The 16,590-nt window shown below is 36.1% G+C and overlaps 1 protein-coding gene and 1 long non-coding RNA gene across 5 annotated transcripts in view; one reads left to right on the forward strand and one right to left on the reverse strand.

The window, feature by feature from the left end:
• ZNF654 (zinc finger protein 654) overlaps positions 1 to 16,590 on the forward strand; it is an 86,253-nt gene that overhangs the window by 19,916 nt on the left and 49,747 nt on the right. For 2 of the 3 annotated variants that reach the window (XM_003585627.6, XM_005201187.5), the window contains exon 2: positions 7,554 to 7,699. In XM_003585627.6, coding sequence (XP_003585675.3) covers positions 7,554 to 7,699 — 146 coding nt within the window. Of the gene's footprint in view, positions 1 to 2,723; positions 2,856 to 7,553; positions 7,700 to 7,779; positions 7,831 to 16,590 lie in introns of all 3 variants that reach the window. The other variant, XM_059887642.1, reaches the window with a different exon arrangement.
• The window catches only part of LOC104970809 (uncharacterized), a 91,418-nt gene that overhangs the window by 18,896 nt on the left and 55,932 nt on the right, over positions 1 to 16,590 (reverse strand). The gene's annotated exons all lie outside the window — the stretch shown is intronic.

The following is a 16,590-nucleotide window of genomic DNA, read 5'->3' on the forward strand; positions in this document are numbered from 1 at the left end:
TTTATGATAGTATGCTTTACTAGTTATTGATGCTGTTTACCTTGATGGCTTGGTTAAGTTTGTGAGGTTTCTCCACTTAAAGATACTATCTTTCTGTTTTTAGTTGATAACAGTCTTGTGGGAATTGCTTTGAGATGGCAAATCTTCTCAAATTTTTCACCCACTAATAATAGCATAGATTTGTGGTTCTTGTCTGCAACATTCATTGCTATATATAGTATTTGCCTAACGGTGATTCTCTGTTTCTCTCTTTTTATTGATACGTATTAATTGGTATTCTGCTGTGAGGAAAAGCAGTCTCATCCCTAACTTTTATTGATTAATTAGATTATTTCTATCAGTAGAGACTCATGGATACCATCATTTATTTTGTTGCTCAAATTGTTCTAGCTTTAACTGCTCAGAGCGCCTTCAGGTTGGCTCCCATCATCTTATATTCCATCACTGTTTCAGCATTTCAGTACTTTCTGGCAGCACAAAGTGTTCAGGTCTTATCTTGATATTTTCCCTGTTCCATCTCTCCTGGAGGAGGGCTTGAGCAGCCCAAGTTCTTTGTGCGTGAGGAGACCCAAGGATATTGGAGAATAGTGTTTAGAAACAAAGATTTGGGTCCTAAGTATGTGTACTTCTACTGAGGTGTCATTGCTCCTAGGCCCTCTCAATGGACAGAGCTAGGAAATATATTTATATATACACACATAAATATATGTGTGTATATAAGCTATATTATAAATGAATAACCTAATGATACTGAAAGGGTTAGGGAAAAGACTATTTGTTACAATGTTTATTTTAGGTATTTAGAAGATTAAAAGATTTATTCAGTGCATAGATTGGGATGTATTATAACCATTTTTTGAAGCTCTTAGAGTGATTGTGATGTGGCTTAATCACATGACAGAGTACTAACCACTAAAAGATCATGGCCATGGTATGTTAGATTTAAAAAGTGGGTGGATTCACTGTAAGCAAGTAATGAAATTAACATTAGTGAACAGCTCTGTTGACACCTGTGAAATATATGAAATAATGTTGATGACAGTGGGAGGTTTCAGGTAGGAGAGTGACATGGGTGCGAATGGCCAGCTAATAGAAGTAAAGTCATCCTGGATACTGTGTTAATGATATTAGTCTATTATAACCTGGATTTAGATATTGGGATTCTTTTGCTTAGTGACAAACTAGTGTTTGGCAGTCTTCACTGTTGTGTTAGAAAAAAGGAGAACTCAGTTAAGAAACATAATCTTATTTTAGTTGATCACCTTATATTTTAGGGGTTCTTAAACTGCTGCGTTTGTGTTATTTTTATACATTTGTGTGTTAGGCAGCCCTGGCTGCTATAACAAAATATCCTATTTCTAAATACAGTCACACTGGGGTTAAGACATCATTCAATACATGAACTTTAGGGGAACACATTTCAGACTGTAGTAATTTGGATGATGTATTTTAATGTTCTTAAATAAAGTATGTAATTCTCTATACAGCAGTTCTTTATAGAGTGACAGTAAAAACAGTTACTTATTAGAATACCAAAGAAAATGACAAATATAATAAGGTGTGTTCCTCGCTGCACAGTAGCTGAGTAGAGTACCTTCATATTATAATGTCATGGGATCAGCTCTCATTAGTTAAGTGCTTACTAATAAGTTATAGTGCAGGAGAAACATTTCAGAATAAAAAGACAATGTAATGTAAAGTTTTATATATTTTAAGGAAAATATTTATACAGAAGTGTTACAGTGAATATTATAGTACAGTATTAGTATCTGGCATGACATTAAACGGCGTAAGAAGATTGTCAGTCCTCCATATCTATGAGTTCCACATCTGTGGATTCAACCAACTGTGTATTAAAAATACTTGGAAAAAGACCCAGAATGTTCCAAAACACAAAACTTGGATTTGCTGTGTGCTTGCAACTATTTACATAGTACTTACACTGTATTATGTATTATAAGTAATTTCAGAGATGATATGCAAATACACTTTTATATAAAGGACTTGAGCATCTGTAAATTTTGATATGGGGTGGGCGATCCTGTCATCTGAGTTAAATTCACCCATTCCAGTCCATTTTAGTTTGATGATTCCTAAAATGCCGATGTCACACTTGCCATCTCCTGTTTGACCACTTCCAATTTGCCTTGATTCATGGACCGAACATTGCAGGTTCCTATGCAGTATTGCTCTTTACAGCATCGGACTTTACTTCCATGACTAGTCACCTCTACACCTGGGTGCTGTTTTTGCTTTGGCTCCATCTCTTCATTCTTTCTGGAGTTACTTCTCCACTCATCTCCAGTAGCATGTTGGGCACCTAACGACCTGGGGAGTTCATCTTTCAGTGTCCTATCTTTTTGCCTTTTCATACTGTTCATGGGGTTCTCAAGGCAAGAATACTGAAGTGATTTGCGATTCTCTTCTCCAGTGGACTATGTTTTGTCAGAACTCTCCACCATGACTCATCCATCTTGGGTGGCCCTACACAGCAGTTCATTATAGGGGACTTGAATGAAAAAGTAGGAAGTCAAGAGATATGGAGTAATAGGCAAATATAGCCTTGGAGTACAAAACAAAGCAGGTCAAAGGCTAACAGAGTTTTGCCAAGAGAACACACTGGTCATAGCAAACACCCTCTTCCAACAACACAAGAGAAGACTCTAAACATGGATATTACCAGATAGTCAATACTGAAATCAGATTGATTATATTCTTTGCAGCCAAAGATGGAGAAGCTCTATACAGTCAGCAAAAACAAGACCAGGAGCTGACTGTGGCTCAGATCATGCACTCCTTATTGCCAAATTCAGACTTAACTTGAAGAAAGTGGGGAAAACCACAAGACCATTCAGGTATGATCTAAATCAAATCCCTTACTATTATTCAGTGGAAGTGAAAGATCTATTCAAGGGACTAGATCTGATAGAGTGCCTGAAGAACTGTGGATGGAGGTTCGTTACATTTTACAGGAGGCAGTGATCAAGACCATCCCCAAGAAAAAGAAATGCAAAAAGGCAAAATGATTGTCTGAGGTGGCCTTACAAATAGCTGAGGGAAAAAAAAGATGCAAAAGGCAAAGGAGAAGAGAAAAGACATACCCATTTGAATGCAGAGTTCCAAAGACTAGCAAGGAGAGATAAGAAAACCTTAGTGCGAAGAAATAGAGGAAAACAATAGAATGGGAAAGACTAGAGATCTCTTCAAGAAAATTAGAAGATACCAAGGGAACATTTCATGCAAAGATGGGCTCAATAAAGGACAGAAATGGTATGGACCTAACAGAAGATATTAAGAAAAGATTGCAAGAATACACAGAACTATACAAAAACGATCTCCATGACCCAGATAATCATGATGATGTGATCACTCACCTAGAGCCAGACATCCTGGAATGTGAAGTCAAGTGGGCCTTAGAAAGCATCACTACAAACAAAGCTAGTGGAGGTGATGGAATTCCAGTTGAGCTATTTCAAATCCTAACATGATGCTGTGAAAGTGCTGCACTCATTATGCCAGCAAATTTGGAAAACTCAGCAATGACCACAGGACTGGAAAAGGTCAGTTTTCATTCCAATCCCAAAGAAAGACAATGCCAAAAAATGTTCAAACTACCACACAACTGCACTCATCTCACATGCTAGTAAAGTAATGCTCAAAATTCTCCAAGCCAGGCTTCAACAGTATGTGAACCATGAACTTCCAGATGTTCAAACTGGATTTAGAAAAGGCAGAGGAAGCAGAGATCAAATTACCAACACCTGCTGGATCATCAAAAAAGCAAGAGAGTTTCAGGAAACCATCTATTTCTGGTTTATTGACTACGCCAAAGCCTTTGACTGTGTGAATCACAACAAACTGTGGAAAATTCTGAAAGAGATGGGAATACCAGACCACCTGACCTGCCTCTTGAGAAACGTGTATGCAGATCAAGAAGCAACAGTTAGAAGTGGACATGGAACAACAGACCAGTTCCAAATTGGGAAAGGAGTACGTCAAGGCTGTATATTGTCACCCTGCTTATTTAACTTATATGCAGAGTAAATCATGAGAAATGCTGGACTGGATGAAGCACAAGCTGGAATCATGAAAGTGAAAGAGGAGAATGAAAAAGTTGGCTTAAAACTCAGCATTCAGAAAACTAATATCATGGCATCTGTTCCCATCATTACATGGCAAATAGATGGGGAAACAATGCAAACAGTGAGAGACTTTATATTTTTGGGCTCCAAAATCAGTGCAGATGGTGAGTGCAGCCATGAAATTAAAAGACACTTGCTCCTTGGAAGAAAAGTTATGACCAACCTAAATAGCATTGTAAACAGCAGAGCCATTAATTTGCCAACAAAGGTCCATCTAGTCAAAGCTATGGTTTTTCCAGTAATCTAAATGGATGTGAGAGTTGGACTATAAAGAAAACTGAGTGCCGAAGAATTGATGCTTTTGAATTGTGATGTTGGAGAAGACTCTGAGACTCCCTTGGACTGCAAGGATATCAACCAGTCCATCCTAAAGGAAATCAGTCTTGAATTTTCATTGGAAGGACTGATGCTGAAGCTGAAACTCCAATACTCTGGCCACCTGGTGCAAAGAGCTGACTCACTGGAAAAGATCTGATGCTGGGAAAGATTGAAGTCAGGAGGAGAAGGGGATGACAGAGGATGAGATGGTTGGAAGGCATCTCCAACTCGATGAACATGAGTTGATGGAAAGGGAAGCCTTGCATACTGCAGTCCTTGGGGTTGCAAAGAGTTGGACATGACTGAGCAACTGAACTGAACTTCGGGATCCTATAACCAAACCTCTGCAGATACTGAGGGCCAACTGCTTGTAAATTTCAACTAGTTTTATTTATTTTCCTTCATGTGTATTATGGGAAGCCTATTGGAAGTACTGCACACAAGTAGTTTTATTATTTTGGATTCAAATGGATCAGATGGGGTATTAATAGCTGAATCTTGGTGAATAAGGGAAGCTACAATGATTATAGAACCTGAAAAAGTAGAAAGGTTCTCTTCTAAGGACATAAACCCAGCCCATAAATAGGAAGTGAATAAGGTTCTAAGTAGAAATGTATTAGAGCAAACTAAAGATAGAAAAATGTGAGTTTGTTAGGTACCTATTTTTAATGTGGCACCAGAGAGGTGTTATGTGGGCCAAAAAAAAAAAGGCAATAAAGTTGGTCAAACACTTTAGTGAAGAGAAAATTTAAATCCAGGAAACCACCATTTACATGTTCCTCCTTTGTTTTGCCTATGGTGGTTTGGAAAAATCTGTCCTACTTGGGATCATCATAGTTAGTAGTAGTTTTTAATTCCCAGGTTAAGAAGTACTAGATAATAGAAGGGGGATACAAGTTCATACAGCTGATGCTCTCTAGCTTTCTCCTTTATCCACACATGTTCCTAGAAATATTAGAGACATACTAGCACCTGGTATGAAAATTTGGAATTGTCAAAGAACTGTGAAAAGTCAGGGATTTTATCTAAGGTAGATTGCCATAGTTTCACAAATGCCGGCCAAAGAAGTGAAACTCCTGGGTTAGAGATAGCAGACTCTTGTTACTTTTATAGCACAACAAACAACATGAGCTTCAAGTTCATGGTGGTTCCCTTTGCTTCTCAAGTATCACAAAGGTAATGTGAATGGTCCAAGTGAATCCTGAACTCATAGTATGTTTATATCACAGCTTAGGAATCCAAGCTTCAGTTCAGTTTCAGTTCAGTCTCTCAGTCGTGTCCAACTCTTTGCGACCCCATGAATCGCAGCATGCCAGGCCTCCCTGTCCATCACCAACTCCCGGAGTTCACTCAGACTCACGTCCATCGAGTCAGTGATGCCATCCAGCCATCTCATCCTCTGTCGTCCCCTTCTCCTCCTGCCCCCAATCCTTTCCGGCATCAGAGTCTTTTCCAATGAGTCAAGTGACTCCTAATCTTAAATCCCATGGATAGAGGAGCCTAGTGGGCTACAGTCCACAGAGTCCCAGAATAGTGGGACACAACTTAGTAACTAAACAACAACAAACAACAGCAATATTTTATAATAGTGGGCAAGCATATCTGCCTGACCTTTGCTCCAGAGAGAGCCATTGCTTTGAAGACAGACATCATCTCTGTATTTCAAGGCTGTTTCCTATAAACTTCTTTGAAAGGATGAAGGCAGTCTGGGTCTCTTTTAAAACTAGAAATACAAGGACCCATGGAAAATTACCTCTAACAGGAAGTGATGAGTATGAAAAGTCCTTGAGCTCTAAATGTTCATGGCTGTTCTACTCTTCTCTAGTTTTACCAGCTTTAAATCAGGAGTTGGCAAGCTTTTTCTGTAAAGGAGCAGATATTAAATATTTTAGACTTTATTAGCCATATGATTTCATCATAAAGACTCAACCTGTTATAGCAGGAAAGCAGCCATAGATTATATAATATGTAAATGCATAAACCTGGTTATGCTGCAGTAAGAGTTTATGGATATTGAAATTTGAATTTCATGTAATTTTCATGCATCACAAATATTTTTTCAACCATTTGAAAATGTAATGCCCATTCTTAGATTGTAGGTCATACAAAGATGGTGGTAGGCTGACTTTGGCCTACATGCCATAGTTTGCCAACTGGTTTTATAAGATGAATTTCTAGAATATAATAGTTTGCATACAGTAGTCTTGCATGTGAGAGATCATGATTAACATTTTATAGCAATTGATAATTCTAAATTGTTGTCTCATAAATTGTTCCCAGTTTAGCCTTAGAGTAAATCTGCAAGATAAGCATTGTTATCTTCATGTTATGATCAGGAAACTAATGCATAAAGAAGGTAGATGACATACCCAAATTCATAAACTAGTTAAGTGACAGAGCCAGGACTGATTTTATTTTGTAATCTTTTCCCCATAATATGGTACAGTTTATGAAAGAGTATCATACCACTATATCTTTAATACTCATTTGTTGCCAGAATGTTTAGTTCAGTCCTATATAAATTATAATAATGGATGCTTATTTCTAATTTTATTTATTACTATCTTCTGTCTAGCTATTTTAATATTTGATAATTTGTACTTTGGAAAAAAGCTAGACATAGGATGTGAAAGCATTTATTACAACATTTGGTAAAGATTTGGCAGTTGAACCATATGGTCTTTTATATATTATAATTTTTTCCCACATTTTCAGATAATAGTTCATTTTATTTTCAGATGTATACAATGAAACTAAACAATAAAGACAAGCTTCACTGGTGACTCAGTGGTAAAGAATCCACCTGCCAATGTAGGAGATGTGGGTTCGAAGATCCCCTGGAGAGGGAAGTGGCAACACACTCCAGTATTCTTGCTTGGGAAATCCCATGGACATAGGAGCCTAGTGGGTTACAGTCTATAGGGTCACAAAAGAGTGGACATAACTTAGCAACTAAACAACAACAAACAATAAATAACTTTTTTCCCTCCTAAATCATTTGTGTTCATGCTGAACTAATGTTTTATATGGTAAGTTTTATCCAAATTTAACATTTTCTCTAATAATGTACTTTTTGGATTGCTTCCTTATCAGGTGGTTGAAGATTATGCTGGAAGATGGCAGGTCCCTTTGCCACAGCTTCAGGTTCTTCAGACGGCACTTTGTTGTTTTACATCAGCCAGTGCATCATTCCCAGATGAATGTGAGCACGTACAATATGTTTTGAGTAGCCTTGCTTTGTAAGTACTCTTTACTTCTCGTCAAAGTATTTTTTTGATCTGAGAATTGGTTTTTGATTTTTTTTTTGTTTTTTTTGCAGACAGAACCTTTCTTAAAGTCTTCCCTCAAAAAGAAAATTCCATTTCTTCATGTAAGGGTTTAGATTTAATTTTGGACATTTAGCCATAATTTTACTTTTAGCTTTAGACTTAAATGGAATAGTTATAAGGATTTTTAGGTTTACTATTAGTGCTTTCCTTTCCTTTTTAATTCTCCAGAGTCTCATGGCAAACTTTAATTGTAAGTCCCAGTAGCAGTTGAGGCCGTCATAGTTAGCAAAGGGAACTTAGGTCAGAAAGAGGTTAGGAAACTTTGGTTTTTAAAAACACTTGTAAAGGACTTTGAGTTAAAGATCACAAACTGAGCACTTGTATTTATCCTTTTTGCCCTCCTAGATTCTACTAAAGTAGTAAAGAAGTAGAAGAGGGAAATACAGTGAAAAGAAAATAGAGAAGAGTCATCAGTGAATGAAAAGATTGCAGCAGTTTTCTTTGGGAAAGAAAATAGAGGAGTGGTCTTTGAAAGATGGCAGAGCAAGTCATCACTTAATTTTTTAAATTATTTTTGGCTCCTTAAATTAGACTCATATCACATTAGTGGGTTGTGAATTCATTTATCAGCATTGCAAAATACAACAGAAAATATCAGAGTGTGTCTCATAGGAAAAGTATTACTTTGTGCAACTCTTGTTGTTTTGTATATTTACTTTTATGTACATGTATACTTTATTATTTGTAAAACATTTTTTGAAACTGTGGGTAGCTTATAAAACAAAATTATCCTAGCCTTATAAGATGGGAGGAAGACTATCTGTTATACCTCCCCCTTGGAATCCTAGGGAGGTATAGACTTTGAATATGCAAGGCGTGAAATAGAGAGTAGGGAATGAGATACTTTGGGAGAATACAGATAAAGGAATTAATTGCAGTTTTTCCATTCAGGTTACTCACCAGACCTTAGGGCCTGTCAGGTAGGGAAACAGCGTTGATATTTTCTTTTTTTCTCTAAAGAAATTAAATGATTTTGGAGCAGTGACCTTTGTATTCTGGCAATTAAAGGTTTTTCTTTGAGACAGCTCCCTCATCACTTAATTACCCCAAAGAAAAAACTTATCAGTCACCAAACTCTAAACATGCTCATAAGGTTCCCAATTAATCCTTAGATATTAATGGATATTCAAAAATTGTCAGACATTTGGGGGATGACTTCATCATGGACAAAACACAATTGAAAACAAACTAAAAAAATTCTGGGAGAAATACTGTTAATGTTGAAAACAAAAAAATTAGAAGGGAAATATAAAATCTGTAATTTGCCTTTTCAGAGAGAGTTGAGATTTGTAGGACATTAAAACAGCAACATATCATGCTGTGTGAAAGGAATACTGATATACCAAAAATAAGTTTGTGGAAATTAAGAAAATATGATGGTTAAAATTTAGAATTCTCTAGGGAGTTGGAAAGTTGAATAATCCAGAATGTAAAACAAAACCAAAATGAAGGAATGTATCAGAAAAAAACTGATGCAGTGACCTCATGTAGGAGGTTCATTATTTAACTAATTGGAGTTCCAGAAAAAGAATTTACAGAATATATGTTGGAGGAAATTTTCAGAGATACAATAAAAGAATTTCCCAGAAACAAGTTTAAACTTCCAGATTGAAAGAGCCCAAGAAGTGCTTAGCACATTGACTAGAAAAAAATACTCAGATAAATACATCATTTTGCAACTTGGAAATACCAAGAATGAAAAAACAGATTTGAATACCTTCTAGAGAGAAAAAACTAGGTCACCTAAAAAGAAACGAATATCAGATTGGTATCAATTTTCATACAGCCAACAGTGGGTGGTAGAAAATAATAAATCAGTGTCTCTACCATTTTAATGCGGACTTACTTTCAGTGTAGAATTTTATACTCATACAAACTGTCAGTGAAGTATGAGAGTAGAAACAGTATTTCCAGGCACGTAAGGACCTGGGAGATTGAGTTGTCCACATTTTATTTCTTAAGTTATTAGAGAATGTGCTCCAGAAAAATGGGTTATAATATAAGAAGATCATATGACAGTGGATCTAGAAAACAGTATTTTTTACTTAAAAGAGGAGAGAAGTTCCAGGGTCACTGCTGAATAGGAGGTCTTACAGATATGTCACTTCAAGAGCAAAGTATTCAGTAGGAGATTTGAAACTAACTTTGAGATTTTGGAACCATTTAAGGTAATTATATGGAGAAGGCAATGGCACCCCACTCCAGTACTCTTGCCTGGAAAATCCCACGGACAGAGGAGCCTGGTAGGCTGCAGTTCATGGGGTCAATAAGAGTCAGACAGGACTGGGCGACTTCACTTTCACTTTTCACTTTCATGCATTGAAGAAGGAAATGGCAACCCACTCCAGTGTTCTTGCCTGGAGAATCCCAGGGACGGGGAATCCTGGTGGGCTGCCGTCTATGGGGTCACACAGAGTCGGACACGACTGAAGCGACTTAGCAGCAGCAAGGTAATTATATAAGTAGACAAGGTAAAGGAAATAAAAAAGCAATTAGATACTCCAGGAAAATTAAAAATAATCTGAATAGGAAAAGGATAGAGTGATAACTCACTTACTTAAATATGCACTGAATGTTATTTATATAAATATTATTTATATATTCTTCATATACATGATGCTTAGGGTACTTCCCAGGTGGCCCTAGTGGGAAGGAACCCACCTGCCAGTGCAGGAGACGTAACGGGCGTGGGTTCAGTCCCTGAGTTGGGAAGACCCCCTGGAGAATGGCATGGTAACCCACTCCAGTGTTCTTGCCTGGAGAATGCCATGGACAGAGGAGCCTGGCGGGTAATGGTCCTTAGGATCGCAAAGAGTCAGATATGACTGAAGTGACTTAGTGCACATGTACAAATACATGATGCTTATTGACTTTAAGCTTATAAAAGCACAAATAGTTATAGTTACAGAACAGAGGAAAATTATTAGCCTTTCAGTGTAAGACTATTTAGTGGAAATTGTGAGTTGAAAATGAAGGACAAGGGCACTAATAGCCTTCCTTTATTTTGTATTTTACAAAATGGAGTTTCAGTAGTATAGGAAACCATAAATAAAAGTGTAGGTAAAGTTACAGAGATAAATAATAGAGGAATAATAATGAGTAACTGTTGGGAGGATGAAATTGGTTGTGTGAGGAGTTAAATTCTTTTTTATCATAGCAAGAAGTTAAGAGATAATAGTTAAAATTGGTAAATCAAGAAATACTAGCAAAGCTTATTGTCAGTAACTATTAAAAATACTGAAGTTGTTAATTCTGGGGCATTGGCAGTAAGAGACAGGGTTGAAGCGTTTCTGTACACTTAGCATTTTTAAATCTCAAAGATGTGTAGATTTCATATATACGAACTTTATGGTTTTTTGATTTATATATATGATATATACATATACATTTTAAAGAGAGCATGTATATTATGCTTCTTTAAAAGTTTATATGTATTTAAAGTCATAGGAGCGAGCTATATGAAGTGATGGATATATTAACTGGCTTAATTATGATTACTGTTGTATGCTTTAAATATATACAATTTCTATTTGTCAGTTTTACCCTGCTGCTGCTGCTGCTGCTAAGTTGCTTCAGTCATGTCCAACTCTGTGCGACCCCATAGACGGCAGCCCACCAGGCTCCCCCATCCCTGGAATCCTCCAGGCAAGAACACTGGAGTGGGTAGCCATTTCCTTCTTCAATGCATGAAAGTGAAAAGTGAAACTGAAGTCACTCAGTTGTGTCCGACTCTTAGCGACCCCATGGACTGCAGCCTACCAGGCTCCTCCGTCCATGGGGTTTTCCAGGCAAGAGTACTGGAGTGGGGTGCCATTGCCTTCTCCTCAGTTTTACCCTAGTAAAGGTGAAAAAAAAAATTGTAGGTAGGAAGAAGAGTTTAGAGAATGATGTTGTGTAGACTTTTAAGAGCATAGCAGTTATAAAAGTGTGTGTGTGTATAACTTAATAACGTTTATTTTTTGTGATACCTAAATGGATATGGGAAATATTAGGACTTCTTGATTATAATTGACAAATCTTTACCCAGGCTAGCTTAAACAAAATAAGGAGGGTGTGGAGGAATTTATTAGATGACTAAACCATGGAAAAGCAAGGACTAGAACTAGTTTCAGGATTTTCTGAATTCAGAGAATAAAATATCTAGAATTGGTCACTTTCCATCACTCCTTTTTTGGCTTCATTCTCTTGGGCTGATGACAATTCTGGGATTAAGTTACTTTAACCAAAGGAAAAGAAACCCTCTGTTCCCACTTCTATTTCCCAAAACATTTTGGGAACTCGGGCCTGGCTGAGGTTGTTTGCCTGTTGCTTGAAGCAATCACTGTGTTGAGGAGAGTGTGATAAGAGTTTTGCCTGTCTGATAGTAAGCACACCCCATAGCTAGGGGAAAAAGTGGAAAGGAGGATACTACATTGGCTGCCACATGAGGACCATAGATTTGTGGAAGGTAAGGAGTTTACTCAAGAAGTGAATGAGGTAGTGAGATAGAGAGCTGGCTAGGTAGGTAGACAAAAATAATGGATGTCATTTCAAAAAATATTTGTATATGATACTTTGAAAGCTATCAAAACATTTTCAATTATTCTCTGCTGATTTATGAAGAAAAGAAAATAAATACTGATAGAAATAGATTAATTTTAAATAAGAAGTACTATTCTTGATTCAGTGTTTATTTGGATTATTTCTCCCAATTTGGATTATTTCACTTTCATTTAAATAATATTTCACTTTTTTATTGTAATGTGAAAATGTTTTTAAAGTTTTCAAAAGTACTTAAACAGATTTTTAAAGTCATTTGTTGACTTTTATTCCTTGCTAGCTTTTTTTTTTTAACTACCGCACATGAAAAGAATAATGTATTAAGCAAAAGTAAATCGTATCTAAGATGGACAGTGCTAGGCAAAAGAAAGTAAATTATCTTAGTGGTTTGTTAAATAGTAATGTTTCATATAGGGGAAACTTTCTGCATTATTTGAATTTACTTTAGCAGAAAAGATAATTGTATTTTTAATATCAGAAAAAAAAAATGGAGAAATAACCACATGGTGGTACCATTAAAAGAACAGTGAGTCTGTAACAGTATTCTATTTTATTGGAATATTTGAGCCAGAAAACTATTCTAACAATTATTCTATAATTATTCATTCATTCCTTCTGTAAATCTCTGTGCTTCATTCTAAGAGATAAAATAGAAAATAAGAGATGAAGTCTTATTTTAAAGATCTTATAGACTTACTACATAAGCAACTCCAGTAGCATATATTATAAGTATAAAAGAATTACATGGTGTAGTGAGAGAATGTAACAGGGGACCTGACCTGGTTTGGGAGGTCAGGGAAAATATGCTTGGTGAACTAATACTTTAGCTAAATTTTAAAGGAATGATGGGAGTAAATTAAAGAAGCAAAAGAAACTTCCAGGAATGGCAAACAGAATGTTCAAGGTGCTTGGACAGGATGTCAGGATATTAATGTATTTCACTATAACTCATATTTGTTTGTAGAATTCTTATTTATGATATATATCATGTAGTTTCAAAGTTTTATTCACTTAACAAAACATGTACAGGCAAGCTAAAGTAGTAGTATCTATAACATTATGTTTTATGCGAATATATATTATGTATATATGTAATATGTTAAAATCACTATATTCTCTGGTAGTATTGTCCTGGTCTATATATGTTCACTTTCATAAAAACCAATACACACCTTGTAAATTAATACATATGTGAAGATCTACCTTCTATAGGCTGGGAGATTCTAAAAACTATAATTTTTCTAAGATGTTCTTTATAGAGAAGAAACTGGATTCTGTTTTTTGGATTCTTACCTGAGTGTTTTTTTAAATTCTATAGAAATGAATAGTCATGTAGGGAATTTTCTTAAATGGACTAATTATAATTTTTATCTGGGTTGACTTTCCTTGTAAGCTGTATTTTCTAAAGAAATGAAAATTTTGCCGTGTGTGTACATATGTGTTGGCACTAAAAAGGACCTCAAATTAATTCCTTTTTATAGATAAGAAAACTGAGAACTGAGAAGTTCGGGGATTTTTGCACATCTAAGCTAATTAAATTCTGTTTATTTTTTCCTATTGTTTTCTTGTTTTAGATCAGTTAAATATTGATTTCTAAGTTTTCCAAGTAGAACAAAGCCAAACACCTTTAACTAAGTGGGCCTTCAGACAGACAATGTAAACTTTATCAGTTTTATATAAAAGCAAACTTTAATGTTGCCTTTCTGGCCTCTTTTATCTGGGCAGAAAGTAAATGTTGATAATTTCAGCATTCCAGGTAGGGTTCAGTAATGGAAGTAATAATTTGCTTGGCAGCCATTAGGTCTAAAAGGATCCACATGATCTACTGGAGGCAAGAACTAGTTCAGCTAGCAGCATTTAGTATATACATCGGCAAACATTAAAAGTATATATGCCAATTTGCATAGGGAGAGAAGACCAAAGGGCCTTCTTTTTCATGAAACTTAAGTGGGTATACTGTGCCTCTTAATAAGAGTGGCTAGACTGTCATGAGGAGAAGGCAGTGGCACCCCACTCCAGTACTCTTGACTGGAAAATCCCATGGACGGAGGAGCCTGGTAGGCTGCAGTCCATGGGGTCGCTAAGAGTCAGATAGGACTAAGTGACTTCACTTTCACTTTTCACTTTCATGCATTGGAGAAGGAGATGGCAACCCACTCCAGTGTTCTTGCCTGGAGAATCCCAGGGACGGTGGAGCCTGGTGGGCTGCTTTCTATGGGGTCACACAGAGTTGGACACGACTGAAGTGACTTAGCAACAGCAGCAGACTGTCATGGGCCACACATATAATGAGAGATCAGTGACCATTTCTGATTATGTTGCTGTATTGTACCACACTTCAAATATAGGCTTTGAGCCTAACTTCAGTCTCTACTGTGTTAAACTATGTTTTATTTGGTTGCATTTATGACTTAAGGCCAGGTTTCAACTAATTTAGGGGATAGCCTAGAAATCAAAGGAAGAAAGGCTAATTCTAAAGGACTTTTTTCTGGGAGGGGGTGATGGTAGGCCCCACAAATGGAGAAGGGAATGGCAACCGAATCCAGTATTCTTGCCTGGAGAATCCCATGGACAGAGGAGCCTGGTGGGCCACAATCCATTGGGTCACAAAGAATCGGACATGACTCAGTGACTAAACAACAACAAAGGCTCCATTAAAGCTGTTAGTTTTGTAGGCCTCAGTCAGTATATCCTTTCTCTACAACATGTAACACTTCTATTACTTCTTGACTCTTCAACTATTTTGAACCTTCTCCAATTTTGTATTCATTATCTTTACTAATCATTTGTGGCAGGTGAACTTTATTTATTTTATAGAGAAATGAAGATTGTCTAGCCTTCTATTTCTTTATTTTCTCTCTCTAAGGAAGAAATCCCTTTTGAGCTCACTGGGGGTCTTACTTAAATTCCCTTGCTAAATTCTCTCAACATTGTTTTTTCTTTGCTATTACATTAGAATATTTTGTTTTCAGGATTTGTCATGTTTAAAGTCAAATTAGACAAACCTATACGCATTTACTTACATTGGCCATGTTTAAATGTTCAGCATTTCATTTGGTGCTATATGTGGACTGGCATCTTTTTTCCTAGTAATTTGGTTTTTATTACTCCTTTTGTTAATTTTGGAGTGAAGTCGTTGAGACTGTAGTCATCTTAAAGGCCAAAAGATATAGGGATTATTAACTGGTATATTGGTTTTCGCAGAGGTGAAGTGATCAGATGACATCCTCTATTCTCACCTATAGTACCTATTAAAATCTAGAAGGATGAATGTGTGTAGTTTTAAAAATGGTATTTATTTTTTTCTAACTAAAGGAAGGAAAGCTTGATAATTCTTTTGATTTCCTTCCCATAGTAGCTTTGGTTGACAGAACTAGACTATATCATTATACTGTCAGCTTTCACTGTGGAATGAAGTCAGAAGAAAAAACAAAAAACAAATAAGAAATACATCTTTGGTTGTTGAAAATTTGACAAAATTTTGCTCATTGCTCCTTATACAGAAATTGTAAACTCCCTCAGATGCACCAAAATACATAAAGCACATATTAATAGACCTAAAGGGAGAAATAGGCAAGCAGTACAATAGTAAAGGACTTTAATTAATTGGTGGATCATCCAGACAAAATCACAAAGGTAGCATTGGCTTTGAATGACACTTTAGACCAGATATACTTAACAGACATACAGAATATTCTATCTAAAAGCAACAGAATACACATTCTTCTCAAATGCATTGTATAGATAGATCATATGTTAGTCCATAAAACAAGTCTTAAAACATTTAGAAAAATGACATCATATCAAGCATCTTTTCTAACTACAATGATACAAAAGTAGAAGTCAATTACAAGAAGAAAATTGGAAAATTCACAAATATGTGGAGATTAAACAACATGCTACTGACAAAGAACAAATCAAAGAAAAATTAAAAAGTACTGAGAAAAGTGAAAATAGAAATGCAGCATATCAAAACTTATGGTATATGGCAGGAGTTCTCAGGGGAAAGTTCATAGCAATAAATATTTACATCAAGGGAAAAAAAAAGATCTCAAACAGTGTTGCCTCACTTTATATTCCTAGGAGTCAGAACAAGAACAACAAATGAAGCCCAAAGTCAGTAGAAGGGAACATGTAACTAAAGATGAGTGGAACTAAATGAAATAGAAACTAAAAAGATTGATGAAACTAAGAGCTGGTTCTTGGGGAAGATAAAATTGACAAACTTTCAACTAGACTCACCAAGAAAAAAAAGAGAGGAC

This window comes from Bos taurus, chromosome 1 (assembly GCF_002263795.3).
Source record: "Bos taurus isolate L1 Dominette 01449 registration number 42190680 breed Hereford chromosome 1, ARS-UCD2.0, whole genome shotgun sequence".
In the NCBI taxonomy this organism is placed as follows: Eukaryota; Metazoa; Chordata; class Mammalia; order Artiodactyla; family Bovidae; genus Bos; species Bos taurus.